The sequence below is a fragment of the Diplotaxodon limnothrissa genome, linkage group LG3 (assembly GCF_057381915.1).
Source record: "Diplotaxodon limnothrissa isolate DT_005_m linkage group LG3, D_limnothrissa_male_GT1.1, whole genome shotgun sequence".
In the NCBI taxonomy this organism is placed as follows: Eukaryota; Metazoa; Chordata; class Actinopteri; order Cichliformes; family Cichlidae; genus Diplotaxodon; species Diplotaxodon limnothrissa.
In genome coordinates this window covers 66,560,439-66,588,305 of record NC_140598.1, presented here as the reverse complement: position 1 = coordinate 66,588,305, position 27,867 = coordinate 66,560,439, and the positions used below count along the sequence as shown (strand labels likewise).

Below are 27,867 nucleotides of genomic sequence, written 5' to 3'. Positions count from 1 at the left end.
GAGATGTCACATTATGTGTCTTATTCTTTAGGGAAATGCACGTCAACAGCCTCTGCCAGTCTGTGGTTCTTCTTGAACTCGTGAGACCAAAAGGTGATCCGGCACATTATTCTTTCTCTCCACACTGCACACTGTTCCCTTCCTCACAGTCTCAAGTTCCACGCTGAAAAAGGGCAGGGTAGAGCAAGTCTTTCCTTCCCCCCTTCCTCCTCCCCTGATGGCAGATGGGATATTGAACTCAGACTGGCTCTTGTTTGCCCCTGGGGACTAGGACGTAGGGATCAGCAGCTTATGGTAATGCAGTGTACTGTAATTAGCGAAGGCATCCAATTCTCAAGCAAGTTTGTGGGTTTTTTTCCCTCAAAAATGAAAGAATTTGCACATACATGATTTACTACTGCAAAGAACCAACATGAAAGAGATTTCAAATCATTTTTTGTACACAGTGTGGCTCTAAAGGTGTTGACATGCGCACCAAACAAAACATTTCTGTGCTGTGGAGTGACTGCACCAGGAAACAAAATGCTGTGTAATCAACACCCCCGGCCCAGTTACACTGGGATTTCTGGAATTCTCACATTAAAAAGTCACCCTCACTCCACAAGTAAAACAATGTGGAGTGTTGCTTACCATCTGCAACTTCTGGGCCACAAGAGTCAGCAGCTGTTGAGATACATTTTCACACAATCCTAGTAATAGTTTGTATATATTCAGAGCAGATGAAATAAGCTCAATGAAAGTGCGATCAAAGCATATGTAAAACACACACATATGCTTTCAATGACACGTGTCTTTGACTCGATTAAAAAACGGAAAGAAAAGAAGCGTATTAAATTAATAAATTGCAGCATATTAAAGACAGTACTGGCATCTAAATTATATCAATCTGCCTTCATTCTGAAGTCACATAATTTCGAATAAAACAGAATAGGCCAGAATGGAGATTATAAAGAAAAGCAAAGGGGAAATCTCATAAATCCAGCAGAGCTATCAGTGCAGGAAGATTGGGAGCGAGCGAGCGAAAGAGAGCGAGAGAAGGGGGCGCGTAGAGAGGGGAGGTTAAGGAGAGGGGAGGAGAGAAGGCACAGGGAGGGAGTAGGAGAAAGATCCGGGGAAAAACTTTGAAAGGGAAAAAAAGACGTTTCAGTGGCCGCCGGTTAGCTAGGAAAAGGACAGTCGGAGGTAGAAAGAGGAGGCATAGAAGACAACTGCGTGCCTGTGTGGATTTTTACCGCTGCCAGGAAGCCGCTGGGCACGCGCCTGCTCGGGACGGGGGATTATAGATGAGCTTGACTTTAAGATGAGGAGCGAGCCCATTCTTTTCACTTCCAGCAGGGGTGAGTGGCTTACGCTGTCCTTTTTTTCCCGTGAAAAAATGAATGCAGCTTGGTTTTCTAGCAGCAATAAACCTATTAAAATGGAAGGTTGTTAAAAGCGACTTTCTTACGATGTATCTCTTGTACAGTGGGATCTCCACGACGTTCAAACTGAAAGCCAAGAACAGCATGACTTTTCCGGGGCTGCTAGTGTACTCACTAACAAAGATTACCGGTCGATAACGTTTGTTTTGGCTTCCTTGCCAGCTTTTATTATTCTTCTGTTGTAGTTCAGAGTGTGTATTGTAGAAATCTGTGTGCATGCATCAGATTGGCGCACGTGCGCCGTTCAGCACATACGCAAGCGCAGAAAAAGGCCACAAATGAATAATGTTTCTAAAAGGTATGCTGAAAGAGGGCACGGGGAAGAGACTGCGGAGAGACAGTTGGCTCCTCGCAGTGTCATTAGGGTTGTGGTCGCGTGTTAAGTGTCTATGTAGTATATGGACTTTATGCCGGACTCCGTTCAGTCATCTGGCAATTTAATGTAGCTCTGACTACAGAAATGAATCCCTTTATAAATGAGAAAGCAATCTGTTTTGGTGATTCTGGTCTTCAAGAGTTTGACCTCATAATGATGTGTAACAGTAGTTAAACTGATATAACTAGACTCAGCTTTTGGGCTGACTTCATTGCTGCCACCAGTGAAACTTGGTGGGGTTGGGTGTTATCATACAATTGACAGAAGAATACCTTTCATTGGTTCACCTATTAAAGGTGAACCAATGGAAGGTGCTCTTAACAAATAATGTAATTAAAGCTCATTGTACTTTACAAGCACAAGCAGTACTTTTTTCAGATATTTCACCATTTTATCGGTTTTCATTTTGTAATTACCCCCTATTATGCAACCCAATTCCTTTCTTTCTGGCATGGAGCTTAAAAGCAAGTCTGTTTCTTATTACCTCATTGTTGCTAGACAGCAGATCCACATACATCAACAACATGTGCAGTATCCGTCTCTGAAAATAATCTTTAAAAATCAGAGTACTTTCAACAGTGCTCAGAAAAACTGCTGCATAATTCTGAGCTGGAGGGTTACTCTTACTGTACACTTGGAGCAGTTAGGGGATAAATTGAGGAGTATTACCCTTATCTTTGCCTGCCTGAGATTTTGAGACAACAAACTCTGGCTCTCTAGACTTGGTTGCAACAGCAGGATAACGGTAAACCAACCTATTTAGTCAAAAATAGTCACTTTGTCACTGTGTACACTAACAGAACTGTTTTTTTCATCTTCTTATCCATTTAGCTTTATACAGCTGGCAGTACTCAGACAGTTATTAAACAGTCCAGGTCAGCGTTAGGGCAACTCCACCCTGAAGTCAGAGGTTTTCTAACACAACCCTGGAATGACAACACAAATGCTTGATATCTCTCACTTGTCCTCATGTGGTTGTGAAGTGAGTGCACAATAACAGGACCAATGCTAGCAGCTGCAAGGGTTTCGGGTGGCCCGGCAGTGCTTCAGTGCCCGGCATTTGGTGAGGTTTGTACAGACATCTATTGTGTACTACTGAAGCATGCAGTATATAATATTTTTGTTTAACCAGTGTGGATATAGAAGAGCCAGTATGCAGGTATAAAATAGATATCACAACTCAGCTAGGTCTTCTAGTTTCCCAGCTCAGGATTTTCTATGATACAGTAACAACACATACTGCAGTCCTTGCTGAAATATAAATAAGGAATCTTGATTTACTCTTAATAATACTAAGAAAAACTAATTAGGGCTCCTGTAGTGGAGCTTTGTTCGGTATTCTGGAAATAAACCCAACAGGTTGGTTTAGAGTAAACATTGTCCTCATGCATTCAGAGGAATTCAAAGAATTTTTTGGGGTGGAGTAGTATTAATTTATGCTTTTTTTGTTTTTATTGGTTTATGTTGTTTTATGTTGTATTGGTTTATGATGGTGTTCACTGATTGGAACTTCTCAGTTTAAACAGTGTTGGGAACACTGTCTATTACTAAAGAGGCCAGCCATGAGGTTTTACCTTCACCAATCTCCATGCTAAAAATACTTTGTCTCTGGATTTGTACAGGCTGCTTTAAACAATATGCAGGACAGTGATGATAATTATGGCATTTGTTTTTCAGGTCAAAATGGCACGCCCGATAAAGAGCAAACTTGTCATTGTCACAGACTCTCAAAATTAATCTTCTGTATCAACGTAGCTGTGAATGTATACAACATTTTAGTCAAATACCTTAAAACTGCAATTGATAGTTCTATGGTTTTTCTTATACATTAGTTTGATGATCTTCTCTGGCATGCCCCAAAAATTTTAAGTGTGGCTTCTATAATTATTTTTTACTGGGGTCATGTCCCACCATGAATTCCTGCTCCAGGGTGAAGCTGTCAAGCGTGGCGATCTACTGTAAAACACTCAGCAGAAATGACCTATTGTGACGCATACCAGAGTGCCATTGAAAAGATTTTTTGTCCAACGCAGTCATCACTCACCACCTGCCCTGTTTGTCAGAATTGCCTTCCTGCGATTTTTCTACTTCCCGAAAATGAAACCCAAGTTCTAAGACTGTCCTGACACACTGGTGGAGATCTAGTGCAAGAACAAAGGGGCATACGGGGACTTCTACAAAGTGACCTACAAATGGTAGAAGCTCAGAAAAATAGTACAGAAATGCACAAGAAGATGATCTTGAATGGAGATCAACCAAATTTAGCTCAGGCATATTTTTTCTAGATAAATCTTCTTCTTTTTTTTCCTTGCTGCAGTTGTGGCAGTTTGAAACAGTGGAACAGTGTTGATTGATACTAAACATAAAACATACAAAACTGCAGTGACATTTTGCAAACAGTAATGACTGTCTCACTATACAGCAGTTTAGTGATAATCAATGCATAGCTGTTGTTTTTGATGCTGTTGATGTTGTTTTACTAGCTTCCCTTTGTCTATGCTATCTGCCAACCCTAACCCACTGGATCGGACACAGGTCACAGCCAAAGACGTTAACCCTAACCCTATCTTAACCTGTAATCTGGGAAAAAAAGTGGATACTTTTTAAAATATCAATTAGGGAAATTTTTTGGGAGAACTGTTTAATGGAAAGCAAAATTGCATACTTTAACTATCTAGGTCAGAGTTGGGATCGTTACCAAATGTTACTTGGGTTAGCAGTCAAATTTGAGCAACTGCTTGCTTCTAAAACATCTCTGATCTAAGGGACCTGGCTTGCTTTCCTTTCTATGTTGTTTTGAGCTGGTGGTGGATTTGAGGCAATAATAGAAAACCAAAGTCAACGTCAACTGTCTCTTTTAGCAAGTCCATGCTCAATAGCTCTCCCATTTATGGGGTGCTGTGCTTTGGGGGCAAATACAAGTGTTAAAGTGTTTATTGCCACTTATTATTGCAGCTTTCCTCACAGAAACTCTGAGTCGACAAGCAATTAATTGGAGTGTGTGTGATGTGGGAACGGTGGGTGCATGGTGTCACCGTACTGGCCTGCCTCGCTCATTTGGTTCTCCTTCCCTGCCTCATTCACCCCAATAGTGATTGAAGTTTAAAAGCTTTCATCTGTCAGACGCGTGAGCCCCTTCCTTTTTTTGGTGATGGATCCCAGCAGTGGAGAGGAGAGATGAGGAGAAATGACTTTGCCATTTCTCCATCCTTCCCTGCAGAGTTGGCCTGTCAGTAAGCTGGCATGTGGGAAGAGAGACTTTAATTTTGGGCCGACTAATCATAGCCCTCCCAGCCTTACCCCTGTGTCAATATGCATCTGGAAAAACACAGGGAAAAAGAATGGGGAGCGAGTGCCAAACTCAAGCACAATTCAAAGGACCCCAGTGTATGCCAAATAGCACAGAATGATATGGCATACATCCAGCTGGCAGCCTGTTGGTAGCCTACTGATTTAACATCATCAAACAAGCATTTGCCTTTGGACTCGTACTTTAAAGAAGTTAAAATAGTTCTGCTTATTGCAAGCATATATGGTCGCCTTGAAAATTTGGATGCATTAGGAGGAAATCACTTCTCATGAGTCTCACTAGCCTTCAACAAGCTTATTGTAATAGGATGAGTACATTCACTTGTTAGCCTGTCTGCCTTTAACAAAGCTTTTAGGATTACAGTACAAGACTAAAGCTGCCTTGGTGGGGTGTCCTAATAGGAGGATAAGGGTACAGGGAGCTGTAATTTTGTCAGTTTGAGCGTTTGGTTGTGACTGTGTAGCTGCTGTTTACACTCGCACAGATAAGAGTGCCTCTGTGTCCTGTTTCTGTAGGTGGTGTTTAATAAGTAACTGATGAAAAGACCAAAGGCTTCTATCACAGTCAGGACAATGGGTACACCTACAGGAATCTAATTTGATTTAAATCAAAGTTAGACAGGCTTTAGCTATTTCAGATTGAAAAAAGGGGCAATCATGCATGATGAATTTTGTATTTTCAGTGTTTTCCACACATAGACTTTATTTGGAGACTGAGGTTAGTATTTTATGTCTGACAGAACAACGCTGTTTGTGATCAGACAAATAGCTGATCACAGTGTTCAGCCGCTTCTAACCAAATGCCAGTTTTATCTATTGCCTGGCTCGCTGACCTGTGAGAACCTGACCAGAACCTGTAGGAAGTAGAGAAATGGTTTATGTGATGTTACTCCGAGCTCACCAAGGCTACAGAGCAGAACAAGGAACACAGCTGCCAACTTTAGCCCATGAAAGTGAAGTTAAGGTGAATTCATATACCATACACAAGGAAAACTTCAGACACAACGACTGTGTTTAACTATTAAATGGAAGTTTTTGAGTTAAATAAAAGATCTCATCCAAGGTGTCCTGGGATGAAATAGGCAGCATTGTGGAAAATTAATACCAGGGATGCCCAAATGCAGCTATAAAGTCCATATTCTAGGACCTCCAATCTTCTAGATTTCTCTTTACCAAATGTAGAAGGTGTGTACTACAGTTTGAGACTCAGTGGGATCGGTTTTTCAACTTGCTGTGACCAACCTGGTGCTAATAACAAAAGGTATGGTGCATGGCAAACAGACTGCTTGTTACAGTATATTGCTTTTTGCTAGTCTATTTGGGTAATTTATAAAACTTGCCTCATTCACACAAGATGGCCCCGCCCCTCCCTAAAGCCTGGTTCTGCCGTAGGGTTCTTCCTGGTAAAAGGGAGTTTTTCCTTCCCACTGTCGCCAAAGTGCTTGCTCATAGGTGGTCATATGATTTTTGGGGTTTTCTCTGTATGTATTATTGCAGGGTCTACCTTGCAATATAAAGCACTTTGAGGCGACTGTTGTTGTGATTTGGCGCTATATAAATAAAATTGAATTGAATTGAATTCATTTATTAGATGACATGTGCTGCTTCCTGAGCTATCACAACCTGTGGAAAATCGGAATTTTCCTGTGAAATTACTTTGTGTTGAATGTTCATGAGTTCTCAGATAGTAAATCAGAGACGTGTGCCTGTGAAAACTCCAGTCCACTACCTATATCTGAATTGAGCCATTTTGTGGATGAAACAAATGATGATGCTTAGTAGACCTACAGCCTCTATATCCTCACCAGTCAAAAACCATGTATAATGTGACACTCATTTCTCACACCCATGCAGCTACAATTCCCAGTCCAATCAAGAAAACCTCATGTCCTCCATTCCCACCAGAAGATCAAAACTACAAGCAGGAGTGTCTCCCCCTCCACAACCCTTCACCCCATCTTTCTTTTTGTCCAATGGTTTTTAGCTGAGCTCCCTCTAATTATCTTTTTAAAAGACATACCAAAGGGCGCATCATTACTATCCCCAAATATTGTTTGGTTTTAGAGCTTGCTTTGGGACTTCTCCCACCATATTTCCACCTCTCTTATCTTCTCTACACCTCCATCAGCACTTCCCTATCCCATCACCTTTCTTTTCTTTTTTTTTCTCCTTTTCACATCAGGGTTTTGCAGATGTGTGTTTGCGGTCTGGGAAACATCTGCTTCTACAGTAAACCACCTGTACAGTTCGATAGCAATCAGCCCCCCTCTGTGATGTTTGCTTGGCATGCCTGATGGAAGATAGAAAACACACAAACCTCATAATTACAGACCTGAGAAATGGGGCGGGAGCAAGGCAGCTTGTCTTTCATCATAAGTTAATGCAGCATCACCCATCCTCTGATCTGTTCAGAACTCTCCCTCTCGCCTGGTGCTCATCCAAGTTGAGGCTTTAAAAGTCTTTATGAAACATTTATGACTGGTAATAGCACACAACTTTCACAGCTTTCCACCAGCAGTGGGAAGGGAAAAAAACAGTACACAAGGCTACCAGTATAGGACTAAAATATCTGTATGTAGCGGAGGACATTTAAGAGTTATTTTTATCTGATAAATTATAAAGTGAAGCTGAGAAGGGCAGTGAAAATTCAGATGGTAAGCAGTTACCTTTACAAGTTGGAGTTACGAAGGAGTTATCAGAGTGGAAAGGCAGATGATACTCTTCCTTTTCCCCCCAAAGTATTAAGAATTTTTCAGCTTGTCTGTGTGATGGTTTTTATGTAATCATGTGACAAATAAATACCTTCCAGCATCACCCTGTGTTTTGGTGGCATGTTGGAAGCAGTAACCATGACGATGCCAGACCATAAAACCAACCTCAATTAACAATAACCACCTTCTTACTGTAACACTGAACCCACAGTGCAGTTAAGCTTCCCAAAACCGCAGAAAGTGGGTGTTTGGAACTGTAAGTCTCTGGCTTCTCATGCATCTTTTAGGTGCACAAGGACTCCTTTAAAATCTGTTACGTGCCACAAAATAGCAGTTCTGGTTGAGCTGACCTGGTATGGCAGACAACATATTCAGCTGATTCAACTTTGGATAAGAATCTGAACTGTCAGGTCCATGAAAAAATAGTCTGAAAACATTATTGCGTCAAGCCTTGAAGTTTGAAGAACAAACAAAGGAAATATACTAGAAATCAATGTATGTGTTTGTTCCTGACATTATTGCTTTTATTACAAGTAAAGCTAATTAGAATCATCATTTTCTATGTTCTTGGTATATTTTGTATTGTTTTGCCATTCAAAGCATTTTATGTTTTTTTGTTAGAAATATAAACCCTACTCCTTGTTCACTTTTGGCACAGTGCATTTATACTCCCATCCAAGACTTAAAGACCTTTACCAAGTTTGTATGGCCCATTTATCCAAGTAAACTGAGCCCATGTTGATTTACAAAAGTGGCATGGCTTTATGATTATGACAATGGTTTGGTATTAGAGTGACTTGGACCATTTTCTTAAAGGAAAAAAAACAATTCAGTTCAATTCAGTTTTATTTATACAGCGCCAAATCACAACAACAGTCACCTCAAGGCATTTTACATTGTAAGGTCGACCCTACAATAATACATACAGAGAAAAACCCAACAATCATATGACCTCTATGAGCAAGCACTTTGGCGACAGTGGGAAGGAAAAACACCCTTTTAACAGGAAGTGCCGTCCGGCAGAACCAGGCTTTAGGAAGGGGCGGGGCCATCTGCTGCGACCGGTTGGGGTGAGAGAAAGAAAACAGGATAAAAGACATGCTGTGGAAGACAGCCAGAGATTAATAACAAATATGATTCAGTGCAGAGAGGTCTATTAACACATAGTGAGTGACGTAAATTGACTGAAGAAGGAATACTCAATGCATCATGTGAATCCCCCAGCAGCCTAGGCCTATTGCAGCATTACTAAGGGAGGATTAAGGGTCACCTGATCCAGCCCTAACTATAGCAAAAAGGAAAGTTTTAAACCTAATCTTAAAAGTAGAGATAGTGTCTGTTTCCCAAATCCAAACTGGAATAATTCCAGTTCTAATAGTTGCATTGCATTTCAGCAGTGTGTGTATGTTGAGGCAAATCCTGACCTGAAGTCCTGTCAGATAATCAAACTAAACACGTCTTCGAAGTGTTAAAGGCGCTGCTGGTAACAAGAAACAGACCCCTGGAATATGTGGTGCGGGATAGCAACTGTCAGTGTTCCGTCAATCATAACAGCTGTATTCCAGGAAGAGGGCAGAAAGCCCTCCTCCCTCTAACCTTGCTAAGCATTTTTGCACAATAACAAAGCCGCAGGCTCTCAAGTTTTACATGAAATCCAAACGTGACCCCGTTGTCTCGTTCAAACACAGTCCTCACTTAGGAAAATCCCCTTTGATCTGAATACCTGGCAGTGAAAACATCCCTGTGAGTTGTCTAGGTGTTTTTAGTGTGTGTGTGTGTGTGTGTGTGTGTGTGTGTGTGTGTGTGTGTGTGTGTGTGTGTGTAGGGATTGATGTTTTGGAAAGAGCACGTATTTTTTGTCATGCAGACCGAATGCTAACACAGCAGATGTGGTTTGGGGTACATATGATTAATGTATGCAGATATCAGAAAACTGACTAAAATATTTATGGCATTAGAATCAAAAAGCTAGAATACATGACACAAACACATGCACTGCCTTTTATGTTGAGTACAATGAAGGGCATTATGGAAATGGAAAAATGAGGCTGAATGAACAGGGTGAGATGGGGAAGAAAGGACGTGGGCAGTTTGTTTGCACAACATGTTTGTTTTTTTTTATTATTTTATTTTCCTGCGTGCCCTTAGGCCTTCTTTGAGGGTGGTCCTTGCCTCCACCTCTTCATGTTCTCTGCCATCTTTGGTGAACTGGGGAGCTCACTTTCGGTTGTTAATGGCACACATGCGCACAGGTTGTGTTTTTTGGCCACCCCTGTGGAGGTAAAGTATTGCACACGTTGCACAAAGCTCTACGAAGCAGTAAATGGAGCAGTAAATAGCTGCTTGGCTGTTCAGAGTTTAGTACAAAATCAGGTAGTGCTGAAAGTGATCCAGGGAGCGTGTACCTTCGCAGTGAGGGATGTTACTACTTGTTTATCTGCAAGTACAGAGTGATAGTGTAGGTGAAGTGCAAGTAATCTTTCTGCTGTAAAAGGATTTAAAGCACTCCGACTTACAGATATTTGGGGTTGATTGTTGGGTTTTCTCTGTATTATCATAGGGTCTTTACCTTACAATGGAAAGTGACTTGAGGCTTTGAGATTGTGATTTGGTGATATATAAATAAAACTGCATTGAAATATGTTTTTCCATTGGTGGCTCAGGAGTTAAATATTTTCTGTTGTTATTGTCATCGTTAATTGCAGTTTTAGTGATATTACATGCACAAACGGAGGAAACATGTTACTCCATGTTAGTCTCCCCATCACCCTCACTTTTTCTGTTTATCTTTCACTCCAGCCCCCTTTTCCTCACCGGACTCTCCTGTAGTATAATCAGATTATGTGAGGAATGTGGGAAAGTGTCTGTGTATTCAGTGTCAGAGCTGCTCTCTAACAGTCAAGCAGCAATAAAGATGAACCGTGGCTGCACTGGATACAAACATCTATTGATTTTATTGTCATAACGCTGAGATATTAATATGAAGAGCATTAATGCTTTTTGCCAGCTACCTGCACCATCATCTGTTTTTGTTTAGTTAAATGCTTGTGGGAATTGTGATTACATGTGGTATTCAGACCTGTTTTGAATAGACCCTCCAACTCGGGCCCAGTGGCATGGGATAGTGGAAGAAATTTTTGGAATGGAAAGACTTACCTTTGTCCTTAGACTTGAGCTTGAGAAATTCAAGAAGCTCTGGGAAAAATGGATTGTGTACTCCCTTTGTACTGAACAATTAAATATTACCATGATGTAAGTAGATACTAATGTTGAGACTGTGTATGTCTTCCATGCTGACCTAAAGTTTTGTATTCTCGTACTGTAAATTAATAAATAAAAAGTTATTAAAAAAAAGACCTGTTTTGAATGAGATATATGAGGTCTGCTACTTCATGACTTATGTCTGTTATAAAATAGCCTGAAATAGTCTTAATGGCATGTGACATGCTAAACTGCTGTGACATTTGGCACATGGGTTAGCCATTAGGCCAGCTTATCTCCTGTGCCTGTTGCTCAGATATCGGTTAAGCTGATTTCATGTGATTATATGGAAACACAAACATATCACAGCTTGCTTGGAAGCAAGTCCTGTCTGTATGTTTGATGCTAATGTCTCCCATAAAGATTAGTGTACATTTTTTTGTGTGTCATGTAACACAAGTTTAACTTTTCAAAGTCACTATAATCAAATGAAGGTAGGGGTCAGCGTTATTGGTCATTTAGTTTTGAATAGTTTTGAACAAAATGTGAATGTTTTTGAAAATTCCAGACTTTTAAATTCATACACAGTTGTTTGGCTTGTAGTTTAATTACTTCATCTTCAGTTCCTCGTGCCTCTTTTCTCGTTTTGGGCCTGGAGAAGTGGATTAAAGTCAGGTTCAGTGTCGTCACTAAGGCTACGTCCACACGTGCCCGGGTATTTTTGAAAACGCAGATTTTTCTATGCGTTTGCACCTTTCGTCCACACGTGGACGTAGCCTAAGATCTCACTAAGAAATTTCCTTCTGCAGCCCCAGAAAACAAAAACAGTAATCTATTCTCTGACGGGGAGAGTTTAAAACCTAAAAAAACAAAAACAAACTAGTTTGTAGATGCACAAAAAGTCAGATCCAGTAAATTTGCCAGGTTAGTCTGCTCAGCAGCTGCTCTCAGATTGTTTCTGAATCACGCTCGGACATTCAGTGACTCGACGTTGTCACAAAGGGCAGTAACCACAGAAAGTCCTCATTAACTCCACTTAACATTTTCAGTCTGCAGCTGCTGTCCAGGATGATGCAGTGCCTTTTGATACAATCAGGTGTTAACAAAAAGCTTCACTGAGCTGGGACCCTCATCTTGAGACAGTGCTTCTTATCTGAGTGTCTGTGCAAAGCGTGGCATCTCAGAGTCACGCTTCTGAGCCCAATCAAATGCTCTCAGATCAAGTGTGTGGAGATAGACTCACTGATACCTTGCTCCCATACCTATCTGCGAGCTATGTTCTGTATTCGGTTTCCCTGCTTTTGTTTTGCTCTGTGTGGGAAGCTGCTGGTGTATTTTTCACCTGCGGCTATAATTCCATCAGGTACATTGCCAGATCTGTCCCTGCCCAGCACCTATCAGCTTGCTGGCTCTGTGCACTTGAAGGACTGTCAGCGCTTGTGATTGATTTACTTGAAAATTCTGTTTTCCACAGGGCCACCTGGCTGCCCACTTATGTTACATAACAGTATTTTGTGCTTTTCCAGTATCTGTTTAATGTTGGTTTGTTGCACAGGGCCAAAAAATACTTGTCAGTGTGTTTTAACTGAAACATGCGCTACATTGGGACTGATTAATGAGCAGCTAATGCTGGGGCCTGTTTGTGTGCCACCAAAAGGTTGTTTGGGAAGCCCAGCACTCACTTTTCACATTCTGAAACACTCTGTTTCACTCAATACAGTATTAAATTGGTATTAATCCACAGGTCAAAATAGTTCAAAGAAAATAATAATCTCTTACAATGTAAGCATTAGAATGTCATCATCATTTTGGGTAAACGCTTACCAAATATGACTCGTGAATGAAAACTATGGTACAGTTGTGCGGTGTTGTAGTGATATAGTCTATACTGCTCTTCATCTGCAAACACAGTGCATTAGTGTTTCTGTTGGCTGATGGTGTACATCTGCTCAGTTAAACAAAGGTAAACAACTAACTAGTCTTTGATTTCTCACCCAGCTCTTAATTGCAGACAGTGAAAAACAGAAAAGCAAGCTGTAAGAGTAACGTTCCACAAATTAGTTGTTTTCAGTATTGGTGCGATCACACAAAGATAAAGTAGCGTAGGTCTCATTCCAATTAGACTAGAGTTCCATAACCTGACTCTTTGATATTTGTGTATTTGTTCTCCAGCAATGGAGGAGCTGGTGTGTGAGCTTCGTCTGTTTCTGGACCTGCTGGACAGAGAATATCTGAGTGCTGGGGTCCGAGAGAAGAAGATACACCTCTCCAATATTCTGCACAGAGTACTGTCCGACAAAGGTGAGGATTAAACTTATACTGCACCTTCTGAAACACTTTAAGGGACTCAGAGCTGGAGTAAGTCCATTAGGTGGTCAGATATTAGATACAACACCTGACCTTACTATGGCTGACTGCAGGAGTTCCATGAGCAGTCTGGTACATACACAAAGAATGTAGACCACAATAAGCTGGTCCTAGGTCAGTGTGGGATTGAATTGTTTGGTTGCTGTCATCATAGAGTTATATTGGTATACATTTACTTATAAAACCCTTTACTTGTAAGCTAATATAGCCAAAAGTTGTTTATGACAGATTAAAAGAGTTAATTTCATCAGTTTGATGTTTTCTGAGCTTTTCTTTAACACAGACTTTTTTCTTTAAGATGTGTGTGGCTGCCATTATTGAAATAAAATTCAAATGCAAAAACATGTTTATATTAAAATCTGGATGAATCGAACATGAAAAGAAGATATACACAGAAATTTTATTGTATTTTTGTTTCTTGTTTGCATCCTTAAACGCGAAGATTGTTTTAGTGCTATACTGGAAGCCTCAAAACATGAGATTATTCACACAAATTCATAATGACGTTTCAGTTTTCTATCAACAACAAAATGTCACGTGTAGAAATATTTATTGGAGATTTTGCATTTTAACATTAAAAATATCCACAAAGGGACCTTGTAATGAGGAGCAGAAGTGAAGCGCATTAAAATCAGAGAAACACAGAAGCACAGTCTATTTGGTTCTATAATTTTAAGAAGGGAAATTACGACATTTTATTTTTTGTCACTACTTAGATTTGACACTAGTGGCACTGTAAAGCATCTTCTTGTTTATATTCATAATAGCCACTTGATTTCTTCTAGAGCCTTCATTCAAGTCAGAGATACACAGCGGACTGCCTGCTCCACCTCAGATGCCACTTCCAGAGATCCCTCACCCCTGGATGGTAAGACTGAAGTTTATTTAGATTTATTAATTTTAGTCCTCTGTAATTTGGCCATGCTGGAACTTATTGCAAGCAGTGCTCACAGTAAGAGTTATACCGAGTTCCAGTATGCGTTCTGGTTGTCTGACTAAAGAGAGTTGTTTCTACAAATACCAGATAGCCCTGCGTCATTCTGCTTCCGCTGCTATGGGTCATCCTCTCAGCCCAGCTGCTTTAATGCAAAACCAAGCAAATCAATGGTGAAGGACAAAAGAATACTTTATTTTCAGGACACTGCTGAGTAACTACATTTTGAGCAATGAAGTGCAAGTCACATGTAATTTATGTGGCATAAGTAAGTGATAAATAAAGGAAAGACAGCTCATTTTCTTCCTAACGTTTCTGTATACGACCCAATTTGATCCCAGCGTTAAATTAAAAGCGACAATATTGACATCCAGGACGAAACTAGAAATTACTATTTTAAATAATACATTAGGCCTTATAAATAAAACATAGCCAATAAATATCGAATATAAAATGATTTGACAACTGTCTATAAAACAATGCACTATTCTTAATGTTAGGTCAGTGTTAGAGGCTTTACTTTATAGTGCTGCTATTTGCAGTTGCACTACTTTCCCCAAACTAGCTAATTTTGTCACATCATCTGTTCAAAGCTGAACATTACCTCCCAGTTTGCATTCATTTACAGCATTTCATTGAATTTAGGTCCAATTTCAAATCCCCTTTGGATATTTTTGGGTTTTGTTGTGAAGAAGGCAAACTTCTGATAGTAACAACTGTGTTATGTAACAGAAATAACTTCATCATGTTAACACTACAGGAATATTTAACATTCATGCAGGACTGCTTACCAGTAACACACAACTGGTGCTAGTAGAAACTGCAGAGAAATGACCAATAACGCTGACCCTTACCTTCATTATTATCAGATGGTGAACTTGTTAGCAATACACTGAAGTTCTGTGCACAAGTGAATGGTGTTAATCACGCAAATGCCAGCGCTACCAATGCAGCAGGACATAGAAACCATATGAGATGTGTTTTACAGTCACTTGTAAAGCAGTTGGAAGGCCTGTCATGGCTTCAGTATGTTTTCCTCTCTCGTACTGCGCCTCACATCGCCATGACAGTCAATGAGGACCGTAACATCTCTGTTAAAACAGTGATGTGTGTGTCATTATTGTGAAAGTGAGATGTGCATGTAAAAAGACCCAGTGTGAAGAATAACAGTGTGTGTCTGCCATTATTGTGGGAACAGATGCCTGTGATAAAAAGCAGGTGGCTGTGATGGCTTGCAAAGCCTTTATTTCATAGCAATAAGCCACAACACCTTGTTCTACATCTTACTCACACACACACGCAGGACACGCACACATTCCAAGGCACAAGGCCTTACAGTGCAGTTTGTAATTAGAACCAGTCGTCAGCCTCAGCCTCCTCTGGTGACCCCAGTGTGTGTCTGGAAATCACAGCCGAGGGTTTCCCAGAAAACTAGGCGAGTGAGGAGGAGGAGTTTCTGATGTTTCTGTGTCTCTGCTTGTTGTCTCTCTTCTCTGCTGCCCCAATCAGAACCAGTAACATAAGAAAATACATAGCAGAGCCTTGCACGACACCCCAGACTCTCGGGCCTGTTCGGTGCTTACCGTACCTTTATTTAAACAAAGCACATAGGCACACAATTACACAACTCTTTCTGTCTTTTATGGAAAGAGTGAAGTTTTTAGCAGGTCTTCATCACTGGCTGAAGGAGACCCACTCAGGACTGGGTTGAGCATTTTGATTTTTAACTTACTTTTTGTTGAATTTTGTATTTGTTGTTTGGTCGAGCGTGTGAGACGGATAAACACTGGAACAGCCTGTAAACACGGTTATAGCGGAAAAAAGACGCCAGCTTCTCCTTGTTTCCCTCCCCACCATTGTGTGTTGTTTTAATTTAAATAAAATGTTTATGTTTTTTTCTGAACATAGACTACTGCCTTTCTTTCCGTTATGAGTTTGAGTGAATAAATCGCCACGTTGGGGCGCACTCTCAGGAGGGTGCATTTGCTTGCAACTGGAAGAGGATGCCGTTAAACAGTGCTATTATTTCTTCAGTTGACTCCTTCTCTTAGCCTCAACCAGCATTATTAGCAAACTTACTCATGGGCAGATAAATAGATGAATAAATCTCTCTTAGTTGATATATTCGTCCAAAATCATCCAACCATACTTTATACACTTTATCCAACAATATCATGCTCTGGACACTGGCTTTATATGTGTACAAAGTAATCATAATACTAACGACAGCATAAGCTGTGACAAACATTCAACAGCAGGGATTTTCATCAGCAGAAAAGAAAGCAGCTAAAATATATTAAGTGGTTAAATAGAGCCATTCACATTAGAACAAAACCTCTCTGAGTAATATATGTGCAGGGTTTGCAGAGTCGCAGCAGTAAAGTATAATTCTCATAAATATACTTGGATGGAAACCCAGCTACTGTCTTTTATTTTGTGCCAGCTCTCTGTCTCCCTGTTGCCGTCTCTGCTCTGAAATTACCATCTATCACATTTCCACACTGACCTCTGGAGAAGCTGTCCAGACTGAGGAAAAAAGTGTTGTGCTCCCTTTCTCCACTCTTCATTTCTTGCAAAATTTCCACCGCCTGCAAATGAAACAACGGACAAATGGTTAAGAGGAAAAGAGAGAGGAGGCGGCTAGAAAGAAAAGAGTAAACAGGGTAGAGAGTTAAAGAAACAAAGATTTCATGTTGATCAAAAACAACCTTGTTAGTCATGAGAAGTTGCAGTTATTTGTGTTATACGGCATCAGTCTTTAGTTGGTCTTGGTGAAGAAGTGGAACATGGACTAGAGCAATCTGGTGAAATAATAGACAAGGAAGACAGTCACTTTGTGACCCGTCGAGCCTCAAAGCCAAACCGACACTCACGTACACAAAGAGCCTGTGCCTTTAGAAGCTGAATCAGTCCTTAGCTTCCACATTTTGATTACTAACAGTTACATAAGGAATACTTAGTTTAGAGTAGCTCACTTGATGTACAATACTTAATCAGAGGACAGTGGTATTGGAATTTATTACTCAAACCCAAACAATATGCAGATTGAAGACTCTTCCAGAATATTCTGCTAGTATATGAAGTGCAAAAGAAGACAAATGGCTTTGCACAGACTTCCACGATAAGTTTATTTACTGCTGAATTGTTCTGGAGTGTGTCATCACATTTAGTCCATTTCAGAACTTATTCGCTTGTTAAAATAATTTTATTTCCAGTTGTTTGTGGCATTTTTTTTTCACATCTTAAGGCCTTTGTTCAAGAGTATATACGATCTTGAAAAGACATTCTTAGTGTTTTTACAAACTTAGTGGGGCATGTTAACACAGTGTAGCTCTTAGCAGAGCATGACAGTCACATGTGTGACACCCGTTAGCCTTTGCATGAGCAGAGGAAAACAAAGAAACAAAGACATGATGTGTGTAAACTACTCCAATTCTTTCCCAAGGGCAAACTTGTGATTGACTCTTACACACACACACACACACACACACACACACACACACACACACACACACACACACACACACACACACACAGCAGGATATCCACTAACCAAACAGACTTCCACTGGATCCTGTTTTAGTTTATCAAGCTGAAACTGGTCTACTTTGAGCCACTATATTGTCTTTCCCTAATTGTATATGCATATAAAGTTGGTCTTTATATATTTATATAAAAGCACAACAAAAAGGGGGTAGTGTCCACTTTAAAGACAAAACAACGAAGCAATTTATAGAAAGTTAGAAATTATGCCAAGCCTTTAATCCGTACAAGTAGTGGGTTTGCTGACAGAGCAGCTGAACCCTTTTATGTCATATTGATCCTTTCCACAACACTCACCTTATAAATCTCTACGTTCCTCCATGGAAGAGGATCACAGCACCATTTTACAATGTGCTACATGCCACACGTAAATGCACAGAAACAGTAAAAACAAGGTCTGGCTCTGATTGGATCATAATGACTAATAAGTATGACGAAATCCCACTGAAGTCCTCTTCTTGTCATCCTGTCACTTTTCATATTCAGGATTTATGTTACATTAATATTTCTCTTTTATCTTTGGCATGAAGTACATTGCTGTCATCAAAAAGCTTGCCGCTTCAGCCACATGAATGGTTTTCATCCAAAATTTGAGCAGTTTAAAGAATACTGGAAAATAAAATGTAAATTGTGCGTGTTTCCATTAAACTCCTTTAAAGAAAACAAATGGACTTCCAGATGGAGAATGGAGCTCCACCCAACATGAAAAATAGTAAACATCTGCCTAAAATGTTTCTGCATTGTTCATGCTTCGTGTTGTCACGTGATGAAAAAAGGAGGTGAGATATTTAAAGTCATCTGTTGTGGCAGTGCACCATTGATTTGTGTTTTTTCTTTTAATTTTAATAGCAATGGAACAAACATTCAGTTTTGATGAATCTGAATTTTAACTTTGGTCTCAAGCTTTTTTTGTTTTACTACTCACAACTACTTTTACCAACATTTCGAGCACACAGCGGTGAAGAACTTTTTTGGGTCCAAAACAATTTCCCCAGTTGCTTTGACAGTTCATTCGACATTTATGTTACAAAAAACAGTTAAAGCTGCTCTTAAATGTCCCGCAAGCCCAAGGTAAAGGTTTGTGTCTAAGATCCCCACACCACAAAACAAATACTGTAAACCAGAGAGAAGAAGAAAATTCTTAGACTGCAACCTCAAGTGTTAGGAATTTTTGTTGATTTTTTTGAGTTCTAATGTTTGCTGCAGTCACCTTCAAGTCAGGATTCGTTTCCTCGGCTGTATCCTAAGGGCTGCACTGTTCGAGCAGAATGTGAACCAGTCCTCCTGCTAGTTGAAACACAAATGATTTCCATCTGTGTTGATGTTGGAGAACAGTGCCACCTCTCCCTTTCTCCTCTCTTCCCTTGCTTTTCCCCTGACACAGACACAGCGGGAGGCACACCATTAGTTACCCATGTAATGCACACTAAAGTTAGTTGTATCATGCATGAGAAACTCACGCCGAGCATCCCGTTCTTCCGTGCTTCAAGCATTCACGTCACAGAAGTGTGCTCACGTGGTCGACGTGCTATACACGGTAACAGGGCTGCATCATCCGTAGATCCGTATGTCTAGAATTCATTTGGAATTCATTTTCTCCTCTTCTCATTTTGATTCAGACATCCCTCCCTCCCAGGTCTTTTTTAAAGATGGATATTCATCTCAGCACAAATGTAGCTAGTACTATAACCATACAGTATTCTGTATGGTTATGTATTACTGGAAGTTGTGAGGAATCTTTGTTTTTTAAACCACCATCTTCTCTGAGTGTTTTTTACTCACTTATAAAACATTGTGTATTGCTGTATGTCTGTGAAGGTTCTCAGTCATCCAGGTCCTCAGAGTCCAAGGAGCATCTGGACTTCTTTAAGTTTCCTTGAAGACGTTTCACCTCTCTTCCGAGAAGCTTCTTCAGTTCTAAGAGCGTGGGTAGGTAGAGAATCAATAGGGGGGTCCAAGACCCTCTAGGGGACACTCCCATAGGGCTTAAATCTGGGACTCTTCACCAATTGCTCTTAGAACTGAAGAAGCTTCTTGGATGAGAGGTGAAACGTCTTCAAGGAAACTTAAAGAAGTCCAGATGCTTTTCTTTCCAAGCTCCTTAGACTATATTGCTGTATATTGCCAAACCAAATTATTCCTAGCCTGAAGGGGAAACACTCACCCAACTAAGTGTGTCACTGTACAGTGTCAAGCTACACGGTGCGTGCGTGGCAACAGTTGGATTGCTATCAAACATATTGAGTTGAACCAGCCCTGTTTTACTTTTGTATGGCCTCAGAAATTATTTGTCTTCAGGAGTTTTTCCACGCAGTGTGTTTTTCATTTGGTGCTGATGAATCTGTTTTCATATTTGACTTAATTCCTCTGTGGGGTTTCCCTACTTTGTGGCTTGGTATACCACAGCAAAGCATTTCGTGACATCAGCAGTATTGTGTCATTGACTTGTGACAGGAAATGAAGTTGTTTAACAGATTGTATTGTAAGGTGTCACGCTTTGTCACTGGGATAACCAAACAAGTGGGAAATTGGAGATTGAATAGGTCTTAACTGCAGAAAGCAGTAGGCCTTTGCTTAATGACACATGCACACAACATGGTTAATCTTAAGGGCCAGAACTGTTTCAGTTACTAACACTCTTTGGAAAAAGTCCCCACTGAGTAACTGGAGCATGGATGGAAAACCTATTTCACAACTTTTTCCCCCACTCTAGTGCATTTGAAGGCTTTTTACAATGCCAAGTTTCTTTTTTTTCTTCCTGACACATGATGTGATTGAAGTGACTAAATAAAGCAAGGAGGGAAAATTGAGTCTATTTCTGCAGTCTAGTAGAGAACTAACAGAATTTACAATTGAACCAAACAAAAGTTAGGGGTGCTCGGTAGAAAAATAGCTTTTGTGGTTACTAACTGATAGGTATTTGACCAAGATGCCCATTAACCCATGAATTCATACTACAGTGTACTCTATACACTGTCGGACTATTGTTCAGTGACTCTGATCACAGCATGTATACAAATGGGAATGGTTATTGGAGCATGGAAAATGAATAGCCAAATTCCTTTAGTGGCCTAAAGAGATAGTGGATCTGATTGATAATCCCATGTAGTTCCTGCTGCTATAAATTCACAAGAATTGAATTGAATAAGCCTGAAGAGCTTCTAAATTACAATTTTAGGTTTTCTCTCAAAAGGTTACTGGCAGTATGATATCATGCTTGTAGCTATATAGATATAATTGAGTGATCATGTCATAAAATCAGCCAGTCCATTTAAGGGTTAATCTTAAATACCACACACTTCCTTTTGTGTTTTATGAATTAATAAACATTCAGAGAACTGCTGCATGCGGTGGAGGTGAAGTTTAAACTTACCTTGTATTCAGTTGGCTGTTAGCAGTAGTGACAGCAGCTTGCAGAACGAGGGTGGTCTTTAATCTAGTGTTTTCTTGAAGGCACCACCTAATGGCCATTAAAGAAACTGCTTGTTCGCAGAAGATGTTGCAACCCTATTTTAAAACTCGACAGTTTAGCAGTTAAGTCCTTGGCTCAGTTATCACAGTAATTGTGATTATTTGTTGGAAATAGTCCTGCATAGCCAGACTTTTAACTGGAATGAAAGAAGTCTGGGAAAAGGTCCTTTTGTCTGAGCCAAACGCTGACAGTCAACTAGCAGTATAGGCTAGAGGGGCTGATCATGATAGCATATCATGGTATTGGTACTGAAATGTCATTCTTTCAGAACAGAAATGCAGATGGACCACATAATATCAGGTAATTTGAAAACAATGGGGGACTTATTAGATAGCTTATTGAACAGAAAACACTGGCAAATGTATTTTCCAACTGTAAAATGTTTCACTTTGTTGCAATCAGATTAGTTGAGTTCATACCCAGACAAAGAGCAAATGTGCAGAGCACTTCTATAATATGTCTAAATATTTTCATGAAACTCTGCTTCACTGAGGTGACTTCTTACTTATTTGCAATACAGAACACTATTTAGATATGACAGGCTGGCCCACCTCATCCTGCTTTCCAAAATTGCAGACCACCAGCTCATGCTGGCTTCCACTGGCTCCTCATTGTGAGGTGTGAGAAATGGAGGAAATGCCCAACCCTGTCTGAGTCTCACTCTGGTTATTTTTTCAGGCAAGGTGGCACTTCCTCCAGTAACGGCACTCTGGTGAATGCACCTGTCCTGCAAAACGCACATTTTACTGGCCCAGCTGAGGCAGGAAAAAGTAAAAAAACGATGCGGGGGAAGCAAAGAATGAAGTTTCAAAAATGGGAGTTGTGTGAAAGGTTTTGTTTTGTCAGAGGTAACACTAGCATGGGTGGTTCATGTATAAACAGGGAGCTGGAAATCTTAGATATGTATCACAGAGGCTGGCAGACACTGAGCTTGGTCCTGCAGTCCTGCAGAGAGAGTTTTTAGGTTTCGTCCCATATTACTGTGTCTCTTGTTTGAAATGTTTAGCGGTTTGCTAATCACCTGACTTCCAGATTGAGTTCCCCTCTCAAACAATGAAACTTTCAGTGCTGCTACTGGACAGAAGCCACTCCTCTAGCCACCATAATGTATGCTGTGGTTGGTTTCTCACAAAACTCAAATTGGCTACGGTGCTGCATTAAGGTTTCATAATCTTTCAAAATGTTATAGGTGTGCTTGGTAAGACTGCTTCAGTAAATGTAGATTGCAGTGACATTGGAATCTGAGCAGGAGTCTCTGGATAAATAAAGCTGGAATAATCATGTATTCAGCTTCAAATAAATCTCTTTTGGTTTTAAATGTCCCCCAAATTATGGTTACCAAAGTCTTTGTATTTCTGTTACCTTTAGGTTTGAAGTGTGTATGTTTTATGAAGTAGACACTGAAACATTGAATACCCATCAGAGTTGGATAAGCTTCTTTTTTCAAAATGTTTTTTTTAAAATTCAGTCAAATCATCACCCCCCCCCCAAAACAAAAAAAAGAACAAAAAAACACTGTCTTGGGTAAATGATATACTAAAACACTACCCAGGCCTGTACTTTAGCATTCTCAAGAACCAGATATTTCTAGTGCTTTGGAATATTTTTTGTAATGATGACACAGTGAGAGTTTGGAAGTTCTCCAGGAAGTCAAGTCACTTAGAAAAATCTTTGGAGAAGATTAAAGGAACATTTTACTTCAGTTTTCTGGGTATATTCAATTAATTCTTTCAATTAATGACAAAGCCACGGCTTCTTTAGAATTGTGAAACTGTTCTTTCAAATCTTTTTTGCCATCATGGCCAAACGTTTTGGCAGTGGCTCAAATTTTGTTTTTCATAAACATTTCTCAATCTGTTTCTATGATATACTGATGAACAAACATAAATATTTCTTATGCTTCAGGCCTTTATTAGCCAATAAAACAAAATTCAGTTTCGATAGGGGTGTCACTGTCAAAACCTGTAGCTACTACTGCAGTTTTCCCTTTCCAGATCCTTTCCTAAGGGAGTTGCTTTCGTATGTCCAGTCAGTTTATCCATTCCAGTGTCCTGCTGGCAGCATGGCAGAAACATTATTCAGGTCCAGTCCTCCTACTCAGAGCAAAAATGGATACTTGGCATAAATGTTTAGATGTGAGTTTCAGGTCAGTGCCTGAGCAGCAGACAAACCTCCCACTCAAAGTCTCCAAACCAAGGTCAGGACTTCTTTACCACTATCTAATTACACATTATGACTGTGGAATTCTGGTATTTCGGATCCACATCCATGGACATGAGCTGATGTAGGCCGTGATGGGTCATGAAAACTCCCTTTACAATTTTAATATAATTGCTTTAAGCAAATTGGGAGTTCTTTGCAATATAAAGTATAAGCAACACTATAGAAAGTATAAATATATAAAGTATAAGTATAAAAATAAGTATAGAAATACTGAAAATGATGAAAATAATGAAAATTACTGGTAATAGTGATTGTGCTTTTCACACAATCAGTAACTTTGATGGCAAATTTGTCTTTTCTTTCATTTCACAACTTTGTGTGGAAACCAAACAGATTTAAAAAAAAAAAAAAGAATTCAAACTAACATAAAAATAAATAAAAATACAAAACTATAATAGCTCTGACTATGACAATGTAAGCGACTTGGTAGTGGCAAACAAGAACTGCTGGAGTGGAAATCAGGGCCTTTGTGTTGTCCACTAGGGCTGGGCCATATTATACCGTTCACGGTAATACCGGTATAATGTTAGGCAACGATAGGAAAATGAAATATCGCGATAGAATGGGAGTAAAACGCGCATGCGCAGTGCCTTTGTTTTCATACGCACATGGCCGATTGTTGAGTGAAACAGATGAACCAGAATTGGTTTGTAAAAATGGTGCAACTTCCGTGATGTGGAACTGGTTTGGTGTTTGTCCGTCAGATACACAACAAAGCACATTTTTTTGCAGAACATGCAAGCGGCCGTTGTTATTGTCATATTTGTCGGACTAAGATGCTCTTAAATCTGGGAGTAATCTGGGTCCTAAACTCTGTATTCTTCAGGTCAAACAACACTGCAGCATCACTTAGAGTTAAAAACTGTCTAAATTCTTTCATCTTTAATAAAACGATCAGCATTGCTGCTTTACCAGGTGTAACTATAAAGTTTAACTTCCAGGCATCCATGAAAACAAAAGTTATTACATTTAACGGAGTTAGAAGTTAGCAGGAAGCTAGCGGAAGTTAGCTCGCTAGTTTCGCTAGTTACCTAAGCATGATATAGCATGTTCTGACTGAGAGATTTCTGAAAAAAATCAAACGTACAGCTCTGCTATCACTTCCAACATAAATGAAGACAGGAAACTAAACAGCAGTGATGTTTGTAGGGTTACTGAAGTTGGGCTAGCTGGTATATAATGATGTGCTACGTGATCGCTAGCGACACAGCTATGTTAGCATAACATAAACAGTGAAGCTGGAGGACGAACACTAACACTTTTCCACTTATAAAAGTTAACGTGAAGGTTCTTCATGGTTAGAGACAAATGCAATCGCATGGCAGGATGCTGTAAACGGACCAAACTTCAGTCAGGAGAACAACTGAGATAATCCATCCACAATGCGAGGTTAGTCATTAATATACTGCAACAACATGGGAATAGAGCAGCTGCCAGAGAATTCAACATTAATGAATCAATGGTACAGAAGTGGAGGAAGCAAGAAGAATGAGTTTAATAAAGTTTGATTTATCTGACTGCTTTGTTTCGCTTAATGTGCCTTATAATCCCGTGCACCTTATGGTCCGAAAAATGCATACTGCACACTGCAGTTTAATGTTGCAAAGCACCTCTTTTTAACTTCAGTGGATACTATACATGGTTATGCTCAGGATATGTCAGCCCATTTCTACTGGAAATGCCTTTTGGTTAAACTTTCAGCAAGGAATTTGCATTTGCACTGTTAAATTTTTATAAAGCTTTAATGTACATAAAAACCAGCTTCTTGTTTATGTGAAAATAAATGGAAGGTTGTCTTTTTGCACTAGTAATGTTGTGGAGTTGTATTTTGTCTCGCATCAATTATATCGTCGGTTATATCGTTATCGCAAATTTTCAAATATATATCGTGATAAATATTTTTGGCCATATCGCCCTGCTCTATTGTCCACCCACACAAGCAGCATGAGCTGGGTAACTGGTGCATGTATGTGACTCGCGAGCTATTTCTTCCCCAAACTGTGGTCACCTTTATACTAAGAAAAAGGTGAAATAGCATGACACACAGGCATACACGGAAATTAAAACAACACTCCATAAACATCAATTCATTCCTATGATTTGGTGATTAAGGGATACAAATGACTCACGTGCTCATACACAATTTATTCAGACATTGTTTTAGCTTTGTAAATTAAATTATCATCAATTTTGGCTGTTTTCCAAGTCTCCCTACTTTTTGACAAGTTGATTTTTTTTAATAATAAAAAAAAAAATATTTTAAAACCTGCAGTCAGCTGAGACTGAAGAAGCTCATCAGATGATGATAAAATAGTAATTAGGTCTATAAAAAACAGCAAAATGCAACACTGCAAATAAGACGAGTCTAGTGCTGCAGAAAAACTGGTGATTAATCACACAGAGAGGGGTAAAATAAACATTTTCTTCCTTATAATTATTTTATTGGTGAGGGCACGCGGTTTACTTCAGAATGCATATTAGCGTTCTGAACCCTTAAACTGAATACATTACTGTATACAACTCTATAAACATCCTAATACTGTCTACTAATAAAGGAGATGTGGAAATTCCTTTAGTTTGTTGTCAGATCAGGGGGATGTTAATTTGATTGATTCAACTGTGTTCTAATTGCTGCAATTCCACTGGTGTAAAATAGACGCATCAGCACATTAGAACCAAGTATTAAAACATACAAATTCTGAAACAGCAAATTAAAACATTCTGCTCATTCTTTTGACATTAATCTCTGTCTCTCTTCCACAGCATGTCTTTATCCTGTCTTCCTTCTCTCTCCCCAACCGGTTACAGCAGATGGAGGTTTCTTCCTGTTAAAAGGGATTTTTTCCTTCCCACTGTCGCCAAAATGCTTCCTCATAGGCGGTCATATGATTGTTGGGTTTTTCCTTGTATGTATTATTGTAGGGTGTATACAATATAAAGCACCTTGAGGCGACTGTTGTTGTGATTTGGCGCTGTATAAATAAATTGAATTGAATTGAATATTGTGATTTATCCAGGTAAATAGTGAAAACTTTAAGCTTTATATAACACACTATGACATTCATTTTGCTTTGTAGTACACCCCTCTGAGGGATAATGGGAATTAGACACAGTTGGGAAGAAATAAAACACAGATGCAAACGATCAACCAAATCACAGGAAGTAAAACTGAATATACAGAAAAACAACTAACAAAGTAAGATAAGGAAGTAAGCAACAATACCTAAAGAGAGAAACAAAGGCACAAAAATAAACTTTCTATTGGGAAAATAGAGGGAAAAATCTAACTCTAATTTAAAGAGGAACTAGAACTAAGAACTTAAGATTAAACATTTAAATAAACACTAAAAACCAAATGATAAAAATCTAATATTAAAAACATTATGTTAAGTCACAATCACAACAGGCTGTTTTAGAAATCTGTGGAACAAATGATCTGCCACGTTCTCCATGTGAACATGGAGTGTGTGTGTTTTTCATTTGTTTATGGTTAACAGATGGGTTATATACATTGTGACAACAGTCAGCTCATCTTCATTGTGCTCCTGTATTGCAGTGTAGTTAAGCTTCAGGTCATTTGTGTGATACAGCTAAGATGTTGTGCTGTGACTTGTGTAAGTGCACAGGTGTATATTTGTACACGTGTGTGCGTTTGTGTGTTTCATGTGTGCTAATGCTCTTTCTTCACCAGTTGTTGCAGTGTCATGGGGTCACATTCTCGCTGGTGTGATACTGCACTCAGGCAAAATGCTTAGCCAAACAATCGACTTCTGTGTGATTATTAATGGTGTTATTGCTGCTCAAGGGTCTTTAAAAGGAAGTTATTGTGATGTGAGATATGGCGCTGCAGTTTCCATATCAAAAGTCTTTCTCCACCAGCACAAACAAGTCAAGTTTCTAAACCATATATTATTCCCTGTTGTTAGACTGTCTGGGCAGAGTGCTTTCATTCTTTTTCTTTCTCTGCCTTTCTTTTCTTTCTGTCTTCTTCTCCAGGGAGACATTTTTTTCCTTTGTTTTTTTTAGGGCTGGGCTAGGGTGGAGAACGCTAGTGTTGCTGGCGTTTAACAGGGCAGCACATCCATGCCAAAAAGTGAGTTCACCAAACTGCTGTTTCCCCAGAGGAGATGCAATAAGATTTCTGCTAGAGGCCCAGCCAGACACTTGACTTATAGATGAAAAAGGAGACGTGGGGAGGATGAACAACAAGGATTAGGGGGTGAGGATGAGGGTGTGTTTGGGGTGAAGAAAAGGAAACTTGGTTTGCTCAACAAAAATGAATTTCAGATAACACAAACTGGATATTTTTT

At 39.6% G+C, this 27,867-nt stretch overlaps 1 protein-coding gene across 1 annotated transcript in view; it reads left to right on the top strand.

Annotated features, from left to right (window-relative positions):
• Positions 1-1,142: 1,142 nt before the first annotated feature.
• Positions 1,143-27,867, top strand: part of afap1 (actin filament associated protein 1) — a 51,117-nt gene continuing 24,392 nt past the window's right edge. The window contains exons 1-3 of the mRNA XM_085351132.1: positions 1,143-1,337; positions 13,191-13,319; positions 14,171-14,253. Of these exons, the coding sequence (XP_085207258.1) occupies positions 1,301-1,337; positions 13,191-13,319; positions 14,171-14,253 (249 nt within the window). The 5' untranslated portion in view covers positions 1,143-1,300. The remainder of the gene's footprint in view (positions 1,338-13,190; positions 13,320-14,170; positions 14,254-27,867) is intronic.